The 18129-nt window shown below is 39.1% G+C and overlaps 1 protein-coding gene across 2 annotated transcripts in view; it reads left to right on the top strand.

Annotated features, from left to right (window-relative positions):
- The window catches only part of SUZ12 (SUZ12 polycomb repressive complex 2 subunit), a 46875-nt gene extending 34096 nt beyond the window's left edge, over positions 1-12779 (top strand). For both annotated transcript variants that reach the window (XM_039253479.1, XM_039253471.1), the window contains 7 exons: positions 2255-2432; positions 4150-4241; positions 4448-4591; positions 5605-5762; positions 6115-6313; positions 7710-7789; positions 10481-12779. In XM_039253479.1, coding sequence (XP_039109410.1) covers positions 2255-2432; positions 4150-4241; positions 4448-4591; positions 5605-5762; positions 6115-6313; positions 7710-7789; positions 10481-10826 — 1197 coding nt within the window. In that variant the 3' untranslated portion in view covers positions 10827-12779. The remainder of the gene's footprint in view (positions 1-2254; positions 2433-4149; positions 4242-4447; positions 4592-5604; positions 5763-6114; positions 6314-7709; positions 7790-10480) is intronic.
- Positions 12780-18129: the final 5350 nt, after the last annotated feature.

Raw genomic sequence — 18129 nt, 5'->3', positions numbered from 1 at the left:
GCATAAAATAACTAATTAAAGGTGAATCATTTCTACTACTGCAAAAATCTAAAGTTAAAAACAAATGATAGGCTGGGGAAAATATAATCTATGAAAAGCTAGTATTAAGAATATGTAATTTTATAAATCAACAGAAAAAAGATAAGCTATCTAATTAGAAAATTGGGTTAAGGACAATCAGGCAGTTCTTAAGGCAACAAATATAGATGGCTAGCAAGCTTTTAAAAAGATCTGTTTAACCTTATTAGCAATCAAAGACACGTAAACAAAGTCAGAGATCTTATTTGAACTACTGGTTTGACAATTAAGAAGGCTGACAGCTTGTAGTTGGAGGTATGAGGACACACATTCTCAAATAATGCTTTAATGGAAGAGTAGGTTGGGACACCCTTACTGGAGGGCAGACTGGCAAAATGGATGACATTTTAAATTGTGTATGTAGGCATTAGCAGTTAAGTCCAGTGCCTTAATTTTGTCACAGGTGTAGTAACTGGGTATCTGATAAGTTGTAGGTAACAGGTCCTGGCAAAATGTGTAAATAGTGAGAAATTGAGAGTACCCTAAATCTAGAAAGGTAGACATTAAAAAGAGCAATACTTTGATAAGATTTCCATAGTATTTATTTACTTAATAGTATACATATTTCTACTTTCTCTAAAGTTAATAGTGGTTACTTCTAGGTTATGGGATTTTTAATTTTTATTTTTTATGCTTATCTACAGTGTTTGAATTTCATGCATGTGTTCATTATGTTTTAAATTTCTTGTTTAAGTTTACAAGGAAATAAAAATTATATATATGAATTGATGGTTTTTCCAAAGAAATTGAAGCAATATGAAATGGGCCTCCTTCTAAAATCAGCACATTTAGATTTGGTTCTAACTTTTTAAAAGTTCTGTGGTATTCTTTTAAATAAATGTCCCATAATTTACTAAACCAATGCTATTTTAATGGGTAATTCAGTTATTATTTTTTTTACATTTTCACAAATGTAAATATACTGGTACATGTATCATTATGCATTGTAAGTATATTTACAAGATAAATACCTAGATACAGACTTAACTGTTTCAAAACTAGTTTATAAAAGCACACTTCATTCCTGTCTAAAATCATAGTTTTATAGTTTTAAGAGGACTATTTGTAATAAAGATGTAGGAGTTTACGCGTGTATAGCAGTAAAATATACAGGAGCCCACTGAAGGTTTCTATGGAATAACATGAAAGCATTCTTTCAGAAGATTATTTGGTCTTCTATATATGAATTGAGAGATAAAAAATAGAAGCAGGAGGGCAGTTGAGATACTGTAGTAAAAAGGTAATAAGGATCTATACTTGGTGATTATATAAGAGAAACAATAGAAAAATAGGGGTCAAATATAATTCTAAAGTCTTTAATTTAGGGTCACTAGGAGAATGATAATGCTGGGAACAAAAATAATTCTGCCCAGGAAGGAAAGAAAATAGATTTACATGTAAACATAGTTTTGGTTCAAGGTGACATTGATGTCATCCAAGCCGTAGTGTCTCATAGGCAGTTGGAGATATATGGGCTTAGACCTCGAGCATAAAGAGTGGAAAATCAGTTTGGGATCATCAGCCTAATAGGTAAATCCTTGAAGACAGGTGAGAGAGAGATGAGGGTAGATGGCTAAATGTTAGCTAGGAATTAAGCGAGACCAGAGGAGTCATTTTGTAAGTAATTAGAGATTGAGGAGGAAGGCTATCTTAGTTCAAGGTCCCAAAACCCAAACAGGAGAAACAGGGAAGCTGTCATTGAAGCTGAAGAATTCCAGAAAAATCACAAATGGCCATAATTGTTCACTTTACAAGAAGAAAGTTGGTCATCTGACAGAGGTTGCAAACTGGCAGGCTTTGGTTACCACAGGTTTTTGGTTGCCCTTGAAGCCATTTTCTATTGATTACCAATATGTAAGAATAGTAAGATTTCCCATGCGAACTTCGATTTCTGACTTTTGAAAAAATCTGAAAATTTGATGGTGCAGGGCTTGTGTTTGCACATGGCAGCAGTTCATCCGTTCTGTTATGTGGCTGTTTCTTTCGCACAACCTGAGCGACCCAGCACTGCAGTCGGTACAGTGCCATGCATTTGCTTGAACTGCCTGGCTGTCTTTGCAGGCATTTTAGGATTTCAGATCCACATTAATTTATCATAATAAATATTGGGAGGCTTTTTCCCCCTATAATTTCTTTAACTATATGGAACTTCACTGTTCTATGTTTTCCTTTTTAGAGGCTGCCTCCATTTGAAACATTTTCTCAGGGACCTACATTGCAGTTCACTCTTCGTTGGACAGGAGAGACCAATGATAAATCTACAGCTCCTATTGCCAAGCCTCTTGCCACAAGAAATTCAGAGAGTCTTCATCAAGAAAACAAGCCTGGTTCAGTTAAACCTACTCAGACCATAGGTAAGAAAACATTGCTGTCAAAATAATGCTTTACACGGGTACCTGGCTGGCTCAGTCAGAAGAGCATGCAACTCTTGATCTTAGGGTCGTGAATTCGAGCCCCAAGTTTGATGTAGAGATTACCAAAAATAAACTTTAAAAAATTATTATAATAGTGCTTTGCAGAGTTAGAACTTGGCTTCAGATTAATTTGTGTGCCTTTTGCTCTAATAATTATTCTTTTGGAAATCTCAGCAGTTCCTTATGTTTTGTGCCAGTTAGGTCTGGGAATTTTTTTGCTGTTGTTTCTAACGTTAAAAGCCTGATGGAATATATAGTATATATATGCCTTGTGTTATAGAACACCTCCATATGAGGTCTAGAGATGGCCTCGTGTCTATTTAGGACAAGTTTTTCCACTAAATAAATTTCTGTCAAGCTCACAAGAAAATTAATCTACCTTTTTAGACTTTGGAACTGCAGCTATATTAAGGGTTTTGGAACTGTATGCTTTTTATAATTCATGTAAAGGTTTGTATATGTTATAGAACTGAATTCAGTATGTCAGAGTGTTTTCACAGTTCTAGGTAGGTCTGGATCATCATAACTTGAATTTTACCTGGTTAAACTTTGCAGTTAATTTTTAGAGGAAGCACATTTCTAAATGAAGTTAGCTCTGCTGAGTTAAGGCCCAGGTGCAGTGTCTGTCTTCCTGTACCTGCTTGAAAGGAACATTGTCCTAGGTTTAGAGCATCTATGTGTTTTTATCTAAGTCTTTTTAAAGACAGAAGGTGTAAGATGGTTGTCTTTGACATTGACCACTCCTGTCCATTATGGTATACAAGTTACTGTAAGAGTCCAAAAGATGTAAGAAGTGGCCTGTGTCAGGGCAAAAATTTCCCGAGTAAATCATGGTCTGGGTACTCCTCAAAATACTCTGTGGCCAGTCTACTAGGTAAAGAGTTTCAAGGAAATGGAAAAAAAAGTTTTATACAAAATTGTACATATAAAATGGTTAGTTATGTCAGGGAAAATAGAAACATTTTAAGTCTATAAAGAAATATACCAGAATTATTGATGATCATTATCTTTTGGATTTAGAATGAAATTAGTACAATCATTTTTTATTTAATTTTTGTTAAACTAACAGTGTGCACCATTCACTGCTGTGCATTGAAAATACAAAGACCAGTCAGAGCCACACTCTGACCTAAAAGTGCTTAAAATATTGTAGTGACTACATATAATTTTTTGGGGTTACTTTTGTAATGGTTTAGAATATAAACCATTTCCTTTTAAAAGGAAAAAAAATGGCTCCTGTGGGGAAAGACGGTAACTGATGAAGGGTGCTGGTTCAGGAGATTGTTCCTGTAATCCGCACATGAGGGTAAAATTCTTTTTTTTTTTTTTAATTTATTTTTTATTATTTTTAATGTTTTATTTATTTCTGAGAGAGAGAGAGTGTGAGCAGGGGAGGATCAGAGAGAGAGAGGGAGACACAGAATCTGAAGCAGACTCCAGGCTCTGAGCTAGATGTTAGCACAGAGCCTGGCAGGGCTCGAACCCACGAACCGTGAGATCATGACCTGAGCCTAAGTTGGCGCTTAACTGACTGAGCCACCCATGCGCCCCAAGGGTAAAATTCTTTGAGACCTTTAATGTTTAATTATTTTCACAAGATAGATTATTTCACTTTTTGTAAGGTATTTGCATTAAATATAAAAGTATATATTTTCAGCTGTTAAAGAATCATTGAATACAGACCTACAAACAAGAAAAGAAAAAGATACTTCAAATGAAAACCGACAAAAATTAAGAATATTTTATCAGGTAAACATCTGGCCCTTCTTTTTTAAGTAATCATGAGATGCCTTTGTTTCACATGTCACATCTGAAATATTTTGGCATATTTAAATGAAAAGAATGTCTCTGATTTTCTTTTTAAATTGTTTCATCTAATTTTAAAGGGGATGTTGAAACAGTATCTTGAGATGTTTAAGTTGGAGATTTGCTATTTTTTGTTTTTTATTTTAAAGTTCCTTTATAACAACAATACAAGACAACAAACTGAAGCAAGAGATGACCTACATTGCCCATGGTGTACTCTGAATTGTCGTAAACTTTATAGTTTACTCAAGCATCTTAAACTCTGCCATAGCAGATTTATCTTCAATTATGTTGTAAGTAACTTTTTCTTAATGTTTATTTTTCTTAAATTTTTTTTTTTTTTTAATGTTTTATTTACTTCTAGGGGAGAGAGAGAGTGAGAGACAGCGTGAGCAGGGGAGGGTCAGAGAGAGAGGGAGTCACAGACTCTGAAACAGGCTCCAGGCTCTGAGCTGGCAGCACAGAGCCCGACGCGGGGCTCGAACCCACGAACAGCGAGATCATGACCTAAGCGAAAGTCGGACGCTTAACCGACTAAGCCACCCAGGCGCCCCATCTTAATGTTTATTTTTGAGAGAGAGATTGAGCAAGGGAGGGGCAGAGAGAGAGAGAGGAGGCAGAGAATCTGAAATGCAGGCTCGAATTCACGAACCGTGAGATCATGACATAAGCTGAAGTCAGACACCTGACTGACTGACTGACTGAACCACCCAGACACCCCTTTATTTTTCTTACCAGTTGTATATAAGACAGTCTGACTTTAAAAATTGTGCATTTTTAGGAGTACACTTACCATGTTGAGCACGAAGTCATATATATAATAGTTGAATCACTCTCTTACACACCTGAAACTAATATATAACACTGTATGTTAATTATACTGAAATTAAAAAATAATAAAATAAATTTCGCTTCTGCACAAAATACCAAAATCTTTGCATTTGATGGATTGCTTACTGTATGAATTATTCAGTTTACATATATTTGCATATCGCACCTATATTAACGCCCATAATTCTCACACCGGCTCTTTGAATTAAGTGGTAATTTCTTTATTCTTGCTCAGACAAGAAATAATTTGTACAAAATTACCAAGCTAGTAAGTGTCACAGCCAAGATTTTCACACAGATCTTGACTCCAGGTCTCCTGACTTCCCTTTCACCATGCTGGTATGTGTGGTTTATTTTAGTTTTCAAAACATTATGAACCCATTAGTACTTTTTAAAATAAATTGGCATGATAGGCATTCAGGGTCGGGATAAGTAATATTTCCTTATTATAAGTATCTTGCCATTTTTGTTACAGTATCATCCAAAAGGTGCTAGAATAGATGTTTCTATCAACGAGTGTTATGATGGCTCCTATGCAGGAAATCCTCAGGATATTCATCGCCAACCTGGATTTGCTTTTAGCCGAAATGGACCAGTAAAGAGAACACCTATTACACATATTCTTGTGTGCAGGTAAGTAAAAAGGTCATACAACAAAAGTTTATTCTCTGACTTTTATTGATGATGGTGGAGGAATGGAGAGCCAGACAAGGCTACTGTTCAGGTGAGAGTCATTATTTGAGTTTGTTATAACCCTCCCCAGCTCCCACACTCACTTTTATTACTTCCTCCTTACCACTTTTTCCCATGTTTTAAGCGTTAATATCATCACTGCTACAGTGGTTTGAGGAATTAAAGAATTCTCCCAGTGGAAGTTAACCGTGTGCATACCTAGATAAGAACTAAGGAACGTACTCTATTTGAGAGATGTGATATAGAAAGAATCCCTGTCACTCAGTGTTACATCGACATCTCTTTCCATTAGACCAAAACGAACAAAAGCAAGCATGTCTGAATTTCTCGAATCTGAAGATGGAGAAGTGGAACAGCAGCGAACGTACAGTAGTGGACACAACCGTCTGTATTTCCATAGTGATACTTGTTTACCTCTCCGTCCACAAGAAATGGAAGTAGACAGTGAAGATGAAAAGGACCCTGAATGGCTAAGAGAAAAAACCATTACAGTAAGTATTACTAGTATCACTATTGACCGTGTCTGGAATCGTATGATGGATATATGTTAAAAACTATTAATCATTTAATATGAATTAAAATCTTGACTTAATGTAAAGGAGCTCTTTCTAAATGAAGGAACTAGAGAATCTGCAATTTTTTATTACGTTATTTAAAAAAATTTTTTTTTAATCTTTGTTTTTGAGAGAGAGAGAGAGAGAGAGAGAGACCAAGCATGAGTTGGGGGAGGGGCATGGAGAGAGAGGGAGACCCAGAATCCAAAGCCGGCTCCAGGTATGAGCTGTCCCCACAGAGCCCAGTAGAAGACTCATACTTCTCAACCGTGAGATCATGACCTGAGCCAAAGTTGGAGCTTAACCAACTGAGCCACTCAGGCGCCCCCCCCAGTTTTTTTTTTAAAAGATTTTATTTTATTTTTTTATTTTAGCACGCATGAGTTGGATAGAGAGGGAGAGACAGAGAATCTTAAGCGAGCTCCATGCTCAGCGCAGAGCCTGACATGGGGCTTCCTTCATCCCACAATCCTGGGATCGTAGCCTGAGCCAAAATCAAGAGTCGACCAAACCATACAGGCACCCTTAAAGATTTGATTGGATTTGAGATTATTTATTTGAAATTTATTTACTTTTAGAGAGCGTGAGTGGAGGAAGGACAGAGAGAGAGGCGGGGAGATAGAATCCCAAGTAGGCTCCACACCATCAGCACAGAGCCTGCAATGGGGCTCAGTCTCACAAACTGCGAGACGAAATCAAGAGTTGAATGCTTAAGCAACTGAGCCACCCAGGCGCCCCAAAGATTTTATCTTTAATCTCTACCCTGACTTTAGGCTGGCACTTAACAACCCTGAGATCAGGACTCGCATGCGCCACTAACAAAGCCAGCTGGGTGCCCTCCACAGATTTTGTAATTGTGTTGTTTAAACAGTTAGCATCTGGGGAGCCTGGGTGGCTCAGTTGTTTTAAGTGTCCCACACACTTGGTTTCAGCTCAGGTCATGATCTTGCAGTTCGTGAGTTTGAACCCTGTGTCAGGCTCCTCACTGACAGTGTGGTGCGTGCTTGGGATTCTTTTTTTTCTCTCTCTCTCAAATAAATAAACTTTAAAATTAAAAAAAAATTAAAATTAAACAGTTACTAACTAAAGGAAATACAGATTTTCTTCTTGAGATTTTTGTATTCATGCTTTTATTTTTTTTAATAGGTAACTACTTCATAACTTAAGATTTCCCTTTTAAAATTCCCACTTAAAATAGAAGTTGTTTGATGTTGACACTTTGCTGTGTAAGTTGTGGTATTAAAGTTCAGTTTTTGACCTCACAGCTTTTTCTTAGAAATACTGCTTCTGTTTATTTTGTACTTAATAGGTATTTTTTCTTTCTTTTTTTTAGCAAATTGAGGAATTTTCTGATGTTAATGAAGGAGAGAAGGAGGTGATGAAACTATGGAATCTCCATGTCATGAAACATGGGTAGGGTATTTCTAAATTTAAATATTCCATTTCCTTTATGCTCTTCTTGCTGCTTCACATCTGTGTTTGAATCTTATTTAAAATTCTGTTAGTTTAGACATAATGTTTCCTGATCTTACTCTAATCCAAACTATGATAACTGCATAAGGAAAAATGGTTTTATGTAAGGAAGGTGTTACCTTTTTATTTATTTATTTACTTATTTATTTATTTCTGAGAGAGAGAGGGAGAGAGAGACAGCGTGAGCAGGGAAGGGTCAGAGAGAGAGGGAGACACAGAATCAGAAGCAGAGCTGTCAGCACAGAGCCCAACACGGGGCTTGAACGCACGAACCATAAGATCATGGCCTGAGCCGAAGTTGGACGCTCAACCAACTGAGCCACCCAGGTGTCTAACAACACTTTTTATTTTTAATGTCTTTTTAATGACACAATTTTCATTTCTTTTATTGTCAAAGATGAAAAAGATAACATGTCCTGTGCTACATGTCTAGACATCCTAAAAACTACTTATCACAGTTATTACCACATTTTAAAAAATTGGGTAATTATGAAGAATAAAATATAAACCTTCTGATTTCTTACTACCATTTCATAGAAGTCAGGGTAGAAAGGTACTTAACTTCTTGTGCCTTTATGGCTAAAAGTGGGTTCCACAGCCTTGCTTTTCCTGCAGATCTGCCTCCTTCCCTGTGGGAACTATCTGCCCGTCAGTACACATACTTTTCTCCTCTGTCTCCATTATTAGATCCTCATTTAAGGCTTTCTTCTATAGCACAAGGAGCCAAGGTTTTTTCGTTTGTAATGAAACAAAAGGGAAGGAGCACTTTTGTTTTACTCCTGGGGAGTGAAAAGGAATTGGTTCTGTCCAGCCCAGATGTCTTGGGTGTGTGAGCCTTTTTTTGTATACGGCCTTGAGCTAATAAGAATAGTCTTCACATTTTTAGTGTGTTGTAAAAAAAAAAAAAACAGGAAGACAACAGATCCTATATGGCTTGCAAAGCCTAAAATGTTTCTGTCCTTTCACAGAAAATGTTTGCCTTGTCTGTGGTCTAGTCATTAAAAATCCATTATGAGTAAAGTTTGTATGTGGAAGCTTAGTGTGTTTTTTCTTTTGTCCCGATAGGCCAGTTTCAAGATAGAATTTTAGTTGTGTTACTGTATTGAGTTCCATTTTCATTCCTTCATTTAAGTCTGCTAGCATAACCACTATTGGCTTTCATGATTTACTAACAAAGTGGCAGGTAGTTAGGTAAGCTTCGGATTTTAAAATACCTGCAGGCAGACTTTACAGACCTTGTTGAGCTCCGTTTCAGTGAGCGGCCGTTCTCCCGTTTGGTTTATTTTTGTAAATGTTACTCCTTGTAGGTGCACCGTACTTGCTCTCTACCAACACAGCCACACTCTACCCCATTTGTTGTGACATCTTCAAATCTTTTTTTTTTTTTTTTAATGTTTGTTTACTTTTGAGAGAGTCACCAAGACTGAGTGTGAGCAGGAAAGGGGCAGAGAGAGAGGGAGGGATACACGGAATCCGAAGCAGGCTGTAGGCGCTGAGCTCTCAGCACAGAGCCGGACACAGGGCTCGGACCCACGAACCACGAGATCATAACCTGAGCCGAAGTCAGACCCACTGAGCTCAACCCACTGAGCCACCCCCTCAAATCTTTGATTTTACTGTGGATTTTGTGTGTGTGTTGTATTGAGAAATAATTGACATACCTCACTTTATAAGGCATACCATATGATGGTTTGATTTACCTGAACTGTGAAGCGATCACCACGATAGATTCGGCTAAAGCCCGTGTTCTCCTACAGATACAATAAAAAGAATAAAAAAACTTTTCTCCTTGTGTTGAGAACTCTTAGTGCTCTTTTGACAACTTTCCTATGTGTCCTACAACAGCGTTAGCTCTTGTCATCATGGTGTACATTCTGTCCCTAGTACTTATTTATCTTCTGACTGAAAGTTTTTACCTTTTAAATACCTTCCTCCGATCCCCCCTTTCCCCACCTTCTGCCTTTGGTACCTGTAAGTTCTCTTTTTTAATGAGTTTTGTTTTTGTTAATTTATTTTATTTTAAAGTATTCTCCACACTCAGAATGGGGCTCCAACTCACGGTCCCGAGCTCAAGAGTCGTATGCTCTGCCAACCAAGCCAGCCAGATGCCACGGTTTTTTTAGATTCCACATATAAATGAGATCATACAGTATTCGTCCTTCTTTCTGACTTCTTTTACTTAGCAGAATGCTTACAAGGTCCATCCATATTGTCACAGATGTGACATCGTCGCTTCTTTAAAGGTTTTCCATGAACTGAAAATGCAGAGAAATGCTGCTTCTGAAATAGGAAAGTATGTCAGGGTCAAGGGAGAGAACAAAGGGGACAGTTAGTTTGTATGTAGACAGTTAAAGTGGTGCTGGCAAGAGAAAATGCTTTATATGCTCTTAACACTGCTGTGTGCAGTTTCATTAGGGACACACAGAAATGTTCTCTGTAGAAGCGTGGTTAAATTCACCCTCTTGACATTTTTAAAACCGAAAGCCCATTCAGGTCACTGAATCTCACATTCATTGTAGTTTTCCTACTTGTTAAATCATCACTTAGTGGACTATCATCGTAGTTATGTTGCATTCGACAAAGATGCTTGGTATTACTATTGACGTTTCTGGTTTTTTTTTTATTAAATAGGTTTATTGCTGACAATCAAATGAATCATGCCTGTATGCTGTTTGTAGAAAACTATGGACAGAAAATAATTAAGAAGAATTTATGTCGAAACTTCATGCTTCATCTAGTCAGCATGCATGACTTTAATCTTATTAGCATAATGTCAATAGATAAAGCTGTTACCAAGCTCCGTGAAATGCAGCAAAAATTAGAAAAAGGAGAATCTGCTTCCCCTGCAAATGAAGAAATCAGTGAAGAACAAAATGGGACAGCAAATGGATTTAGTGAAATTAACTCAAAAGAGAAAGCTTTGGAAGCAGATGGTGTCTCAGGGGTTTCAAAACAGAGCAAAAAACAAAAACTCTGAAAAGAACAGGCCTAACCCCATGGTATGGACAAACACTGAAGTTGTCATTCTAGGGAATTCAGCCTCTAGGAAGAGTTTTCTTTTTGTTTGTAATCATAGGTTTCAAACAGGCACTGTTAGATGAAGTAAATGATTTCAACAAGGGTATTTGTATCAGGCTTCTGTTTCACTTCATAACGCAGCGTCACATGTGTACCGGTTTCATTGATGTCATTAAAACACTCTCTAGTTTGAGCGTGAACAGCAATATTTCAAAGAAAGTATTTTTAACTTCAACAATTGTCTTATGAAATATATTGAATTGATAACCTAGAAATTATTTCCTATATTTAAATTACACTGTTTTTTGCATTTGTGACTGGCTGTTTTTCTACTTTGTAATTGTGAAACCTTTTTTTTGGGGAGGGAAAATTGGAGTGTCATGCCCTTTTTTAAAAATTGGAGATTTCTTGAAATTTTGTTGCATTATTAGTTGCAATCAAACCTTGATCCTTGATTTTGAAATCATTTATCAATTCGGAATGAGATATTTTACCTAAGTTCATTTTACAATTTTAAAATAGCACTTCTTCATCTTATGCCTGTTTGAGGAGACGTTAATTTTCACATTGTTGACAGTGAAATGTCATATTGGCTTACAAGGTTACCGTTTGTTTTTATGTGGATAATTTTACTGCATTGCTCACCCAGTATATTTTTTTAAACTTGAACATTTGCTGTTTTGGTTTTTTATTTTCCCCCAATATGGTAATCACATTGAAAATTCAGCTGTCCAATCTTTCTATTATAAACTAAGGGAAGAATGAGTTTGGGATTTTGAAGATGCCACTTTCAAGGAAGGAAATGTTCTACAAAAATGAACCAGAAGATGTTATAACTTGTTTTTTTCTTTGCAAGGATGTCTTTGTAATGTATTTCATGATTAGAATATCCAATATAGATAAGCTGACTTGAATTTTGTGAGCAGTTTTGCCCTGTGAGATATGTGTTTTATGCACATATTTGCGGTTGGATTTTCTCCAACGGAAAGTGGTTTCACTACTGGCACATTAACAAGCACCAATAGATTTTTATTCCAACTCCAAGCACTGTGGTTGAGTAACATCACCTCAATTTTTTATTATCCTTAAAGATAATTGCATTTTCATATTCTTTATTTATAAAGGATCAATGCTGCTGTAAATACAGGTATTTTTAATTTTTTAATTTCATTCCACCACCATCAGATGCAGTTCCCTATTTTGTTTAATGAAGGGATATATAAGCTTTCTAATGGTGTCTTCAGAAATTTATAAAATGTAAATACTGATTTGATTGGTCTTTTAAGATGTGTTTAACTGTGAGGCTATTTAACTAATAGTGTGGATGTGATTTGTCATCCAGTATTAAGTTCTTAGTCATTGGTTTTTTGTGTTAAAAAAAAATAGGAAAGAGGGAAACTGCAGCTTTCATTACAGCCTCCTTGATTGGCAAGCTCTCCACACGGTGAGTTACAGTCAGCTCTGATCATGCCTCTGGGTAGTGAGTCTCAGCTTTTCTCTCGGGCTTTAATTTGCTAAAGCTGTGCACATATGTAAAAAAAAAAAAAAAATAGATTATTTTAGGGGAGACGTAGGTGTAGAATTATTGCTTATGTCATTTCTTAAGCAGTTATGCTCTTAATGCTTAAAAGAAGGCTAGCATTGTTTGCACAAAAAGTTGGTGATTCCCTCCCCCAAATAGTAATGAAATTACTTCTGTCGAGTAAACTTTTTATGTCATCTTATAATAAAAGCTGAAAAAATCCCTTTGTTTCTATTTATAAAAAAATGCTTTTCTATATGTACCCTTGATAAGAGATTTTGAAGAAATCATGTAAGATGATAAAGCATTTGAATGGTACAGTAGATGTAAAAAAAAAATTCAGTTTAAAAGAACGTTTGTTTTTACATTAAATGTTTATTTGAAATCAAATGATTTTGTACATAAAGTTCAATAATATAAAAGCTGTATTCTGTTTTGGTTTTGGTTTTGATTATTATGCATTGTTAATGCGTACACTAAAATATTCTTTTGGCTAGGATAATAAGTTTCCAGATAAAGCCCACCCACTGGTCAGAGCTAGTAAGGAATTAAGGGGAAAAAATGCAAAATCCTGCTTTCAGTTCTAATAACATCAGTTGCAACTACTATGTTATTTATGGTAATTATGGTGAATAGTTGGAAAACATTTTTAAATTTATAGTTAAGAGTAATGTCAATGTTAACCTAATCCATCTCTGGTTGTGTATTTTTTTCCTCTCTTTTTAATGAAAAAGGATTTATCTTGGCCTCCAAAAAGCTCATAGAGTGGGGCACAAATGAGAACGGTAAAGTAACAGGAGGGGCACGAGGGTGGCTCGGTCAGCCGTGTCTGACTCCCGGTTTCGGCCCAGGTCGTGAGACACTGGTGCGGGAGATCGAGCCCTGCTTCGGGCTCCGCACGGGCGGTGCGGAGGCGGCCTGGCATTCTCTCGTGCCCTCTTTGCCCCTCCTCTGCTTGCTCGCTCTCAAAGTAAGTAAAAAATAAACTTTAAAATCTATCGTATAATAAAGTTAACACTACAGCCTGGGAGGTTAGTTGCTGAAGGTCACTCCGGAAGAGGGAGGGGAACGTTACAGAGGAAGGGCCAGGTCGGTGGCGCCGTGGTGCCTGTGCCCAGGTTGCCGTGTCGTCCGCGCCGGGGGCCCCTGTGCTTCCAGAGCTTACTCGGTGTGGTTTCTCAGAAGCGGCTGCTTCCTTTTCCTTACCTCGCAAGGTCCCTCTCACTGGCCACGGTGCCGCCTACGGGTTGTAGTCGGTGCTCAGCCAGCCACTCGGTGACAGGAACTCCGGGCTTCCCGAGCGTCGCTGCGGGTTCGGATTCCGGGCAATAGGAAGTGCTGGAGACTCCGCGCACAGACGACGCGCGCCACCCCGCTGTTTGGGGAGGCGCGGCTGGAAGACTCCGGGGGGGGGGGGGGGCTGCGCGCGGCACAGGAAGAGGCGGTGCCGGGCTGCTGCGGCAAGAGCCTGCCGTGCAGTAAGTGCCTGAGAGACGCAGCGAGGAAGCCGCGGGCGGCCAGTGCAGAAAGGAAGGGGGGCCCTAGCGTAGAGGGTGAGGAAGAGCGACGAAGTGCTAGGACACCGCGGTGTCGTGTTGAGGAAAATGGGGCTCTCCCAAGACCGGCGAAGTTAAGGGTTTGGGGGACAGTGGATGGGGGGGGTTAAGCATGAAGGCAGACTAAGACAGAAGCCAGAGATAAAAGTTACCAGAAAACGGGAAGAATGAGTGCAAGAACACAGACGGGTTCACCTTGGCTAACGAAGGACGTTTGCTAAGAAGTCATTAGAAAGTGGCTTCACTACTAACAAGCACTCGACATTTCCGGTGGGAAAATAAGTCGGTACGAGTCTAGAGAGAACAATCTGGTACGTTCCATTAAAGTCATGATGCATTTAGCTATTGCCCTAATATTCCATCCTTAGGTAGTTATCCTACAGATAAACTAGAGCATGTGTAAAATGACCAGTTGTTACCACTGTTGAAAACAGGTTAGAAGTCATCAGGGAACTGGTTAAATTATCATACAATCCATAAGTTGAATACTATGCAGCAATTCAAAAGGATCAAGGTGTTGGGTTTTTTTTTTTCCGCGTGCATGTGAACCAATGTGAAACAAATGCGACGATAAAAGGCACAGAACAATTTCTAGCATGCTTCGAATTTTAAAAACTAATAATGTGCCCATATTTGGTTACAGAATATGTCTAAAGAATACATAGAAACAGTGGCTTTCAGGGAAGATAGCTGAAGAAGAGAACAGATGAGAAGGCGGCTTTTCATGGTGCCATTTTTGAAACATCTCAATTTACTACGTATTTTTATTTTATACTTCTTATATAATTTTTTTTAATGTTTATTTCTGAGAAACAGAACACCAGCAGGGTAGGGGCAGAGAGAGAGAGAGAGAAAGAGAGAATCCGAAGCAGGCTCCAGACTGAGCTGTCAGCACAGAGCCCCAAGTGGGGCTCAAACCTACAGACCATGAATTCATGACCTGAGTGGAAGTCAGACACTTAACCAACAGAGACACCAAGGGGCCCCAGGTTCTTATATGTCTTTTAAAATGTTTTATTTAGTTGGGGGCGGGGGGCAAAGAAAAAGAATCCCAAGCAGACTCCACATCGTCAGCACAGACAGAGCCTGATACAGGGCTCAATCCCATGATCCTGCGATCATGATCTGAGCTGACATCAAGAGTTGGACGCTTAAAGGACTGAGCTACCCAGATGCCTCCCTATATTTCTTGTATTTAAAAAAAAAATCTTTAAAACATTAAATCTAGAAAACAAAAGGTAATTCAAGAAGGATGATGTTCTCACTGGGAAAAAAGGCAAAATGGGTAAGCGTCTCACACAGAGCTCGGAGCACAGTAAGTTTCTATTAAGTGAAAATATTGCCATTGTCAAAAATAGTTTCTGAAAATACAATTTGGGGGCACCTAGGTGGCTCGGTTGAGCGTCCAACTCTTGATTTTGGCTCAGGTCATGATCTCAGGGTCATGGGATTCTCTCTGTCCCCTCCAGTCCTCTCCCCTGCTCATGCTCTAAAATTTAGAAAAAAGAACTGTAAACTTCAATTTGTATTTTTGTTTATTAAATATAAATAGTATGCTGCTGCAAAGGTGGAAATGTGTGGGGTTCTGTCAATTACACCAAGCACCGTATTAAAGGAGAGATCATGAATGGTTCCTGGTTGTTGTCAGAATAAAAATCATACTCTTCGTGACCTGACTTCATTTCTCTTTCCAGTCTTATCTCATGTGTGCGGTCTCCCCTCCAGCCAAGTGCAGTACCAGGACATGGCAGAGGTTAAATATGCACCATGCACTCCCAATTCCTGGAGTATCTTGGGTTCTAAGTACTGCTTCCTAGGAGGGTAAGGTTGATTTTTATATAGGGCTAAAAATTCACTAAGTACCTTCTTAGACAAGCGTAAGATTGTTACTTAAATGTCACGTGGGATGAATCACTTTATAAAGCTGGTTTTAGAAAACAGGGTTGATGCCTCCCGGACTATTGTATTTTATCTATCTTTTCCCATTAAAAAAATTTTTTTAATGTTTATTCATTGTTTTTGAGAGAGAGAGAAAGACACAATGTGAGCATGCAGAGAGAGGGAGACAGAGAATCTAAAGCAGGCTTCCGGCGTGGGGCCCGAACCCACGAACCATGAGATCATGACCTGAGCTGAAGTCGGACGCTTAACTGACTGAGACACCCGGGTGCTCCACTCTTCCCAGTTTTAAAAAATAGTTATTTCGAGAGACAGAAAGCATGAGCAGGGGTGGGGCAGAGAGAGAGGGGAAGAAAGAGAATCCATGTTGAGCGTGGAGCCCATTGTGGGGCTCGATCCCATGAGCCGTGAGATCATGACCTGCGTGGAAACCAGGAGTCAGAAGCTTAACTGAGTCACGCAGGCGCCCCAAGAGTAACAGCTCTTATGAGAGATTAGTTCTATTTTACTGAATTCAGCTTTTGTCTTTTAAAAAGAAAAGTACTAGTGTTCATTTAAAAGTATTTCTCAGGCGCTCAGATAGCAGGTGGTGTAGGGGGGCGAGCAGACCCCACAGGTGTGCACTTCACAGAGCGGCAATCCGCATTTCTCACGCTTCTGACTTTTTGTTTTGTCTGGTTAGAAGACCTGCAAACAAAACAATCGAACCTGACTGACCTTGCTGGAACTTTCGCTTTATAAAAGGACAGTACAAAAAGAACAAGAGGGAAGAGGGAATAATATCCTTTATTATTTCAGAATAAAGGATAGTCTTTTTGGTAGGATTCATCTTGATTTGTAACAATCACTGCGGAGACTGAGTTTTAGTTACTTTGGAGCAGTTCCTCCCAAATTCTGTTTCTTACACACACACACACACACACACACAGGCAACAACAAAAAGCCTGACCTCCACTGATACCAATCACAGCAGAATTTCTGTTATTTTTAGAAGTTCTCCAGGAAAGCTTAGCTTGCAGCCAGCACTGTGAACAACTGCCACCGTAGATACAAAACTTCAAGGAACTTATGATCCAGTGGGTTCAAAGCAGGTCATCACCGACTTAAATTTAAATCACAGACCCACAAGGTCTGTGAAATGGGTTATGCAGCCAAGTGTTACACCAGCTTGGGAAGACCAGCAATAAAGTTTTCTAGACACAACTAGAAGCTAGAAAACAATAGAGCGGTGCCTTCAAATTCTGAGGGGATATGATCTCCAACCTAGAATTCTTTGTTTGTTTGTTTTATGTTATTTCTGAGAGAGAGAGACAGAGAGCATGAGCAGAGGAGGGGCAGAGATAGAGACACAGAACCTGAAGCAGCTCCAGGCTCCGAGCTGTCAGCACAGAGCCCGACACGGGGCTCGAACTCTTGAACCATTAGATCATGACCTGAGCCAAAGTCGGACACTCACTGACCAAGCCACCCCGGGACCCCTCCAACCTAGAATTCTTAACCAGTCATCACCAATCAACTGGAGGGAAAAGGAAGGAATTTCCACATCTCTGTTTCTCAAAAATCTTGCCTCCTGGCTACTGATTCCCAGGAAGGGGAGGAGGTACTTCACTTTATAAAATAGTTGGACTAATCTGAGGAAGGAGACAGGGAGAGTGGGGAGCATGAAGGGCGGCACCGGGTGCGAGCTGAGACCCCACTTCCCAGCGGGGAGTTCTGTGTGCGTGTTGCTGCCTGCCTGCGCCAGGTTGGGAGACACCACATGAGTGTGTCTGTCAGTCACAGTTGTCACAGGAGCTTATCGTTACCAATAATTTAATACATCTCACTTCTTGACCTTGGACTAGTCCTTCACATGGTAACAGAGGCCCTCAGGTGCTCCCTAGAGGGAAATCCCTCCTAAGTGCTGCATTTGATTTTTCTCTCTACTGACTGGTCTTTCTTTTTTTTTTTTTTTTTTTAATATTTTATTTATTTCTAGGAGAGAAAGAGAGACAGCATGAGCAGGGGAGGGTCAGAGAGAGAGGGAGAGACAGACTCTGAAACAGGCTCCAGGCTCTGAGCTGGCAGTCAGCACAGAGCCCGACACAGGGCTCGAACCCACAAACCGCGAGATCATGACCTAAGCGAAAGTCGGATGCCTAACCGACTAAGCCACCCAGGCGCCCCCTGACTGGTCTCTTTTTACATTTTGATATTAAAAACTATTACACAGCTTCAGAATTTCTGCTTCTCTGAGAAAACGGAATAGCATGTTTTCCCTATTCCTCCTGCTAAGCACAACTAAA

This window comes from Hyaena hyaena, unplaced genomic scaffold (assembly GCF_003009895.1).
Source record: "Hyaena hyaena isolate Hyena2069 unplaced genomic scaffold, ASM300989v1 scaffold_10, whole genome shotgun sequence".
Lineage (NCBI taxonomy): Eukaryota > Metazoa > Chordata > Mammalia > Carnivora > Hyaenidae > Hyaena > Hyaena hyaena.
The sequence above is the reverse complement of the archived record's forward strand: the minus strand, read 5'-3'. Positions and strand labels throughout refer to the sequence as shown.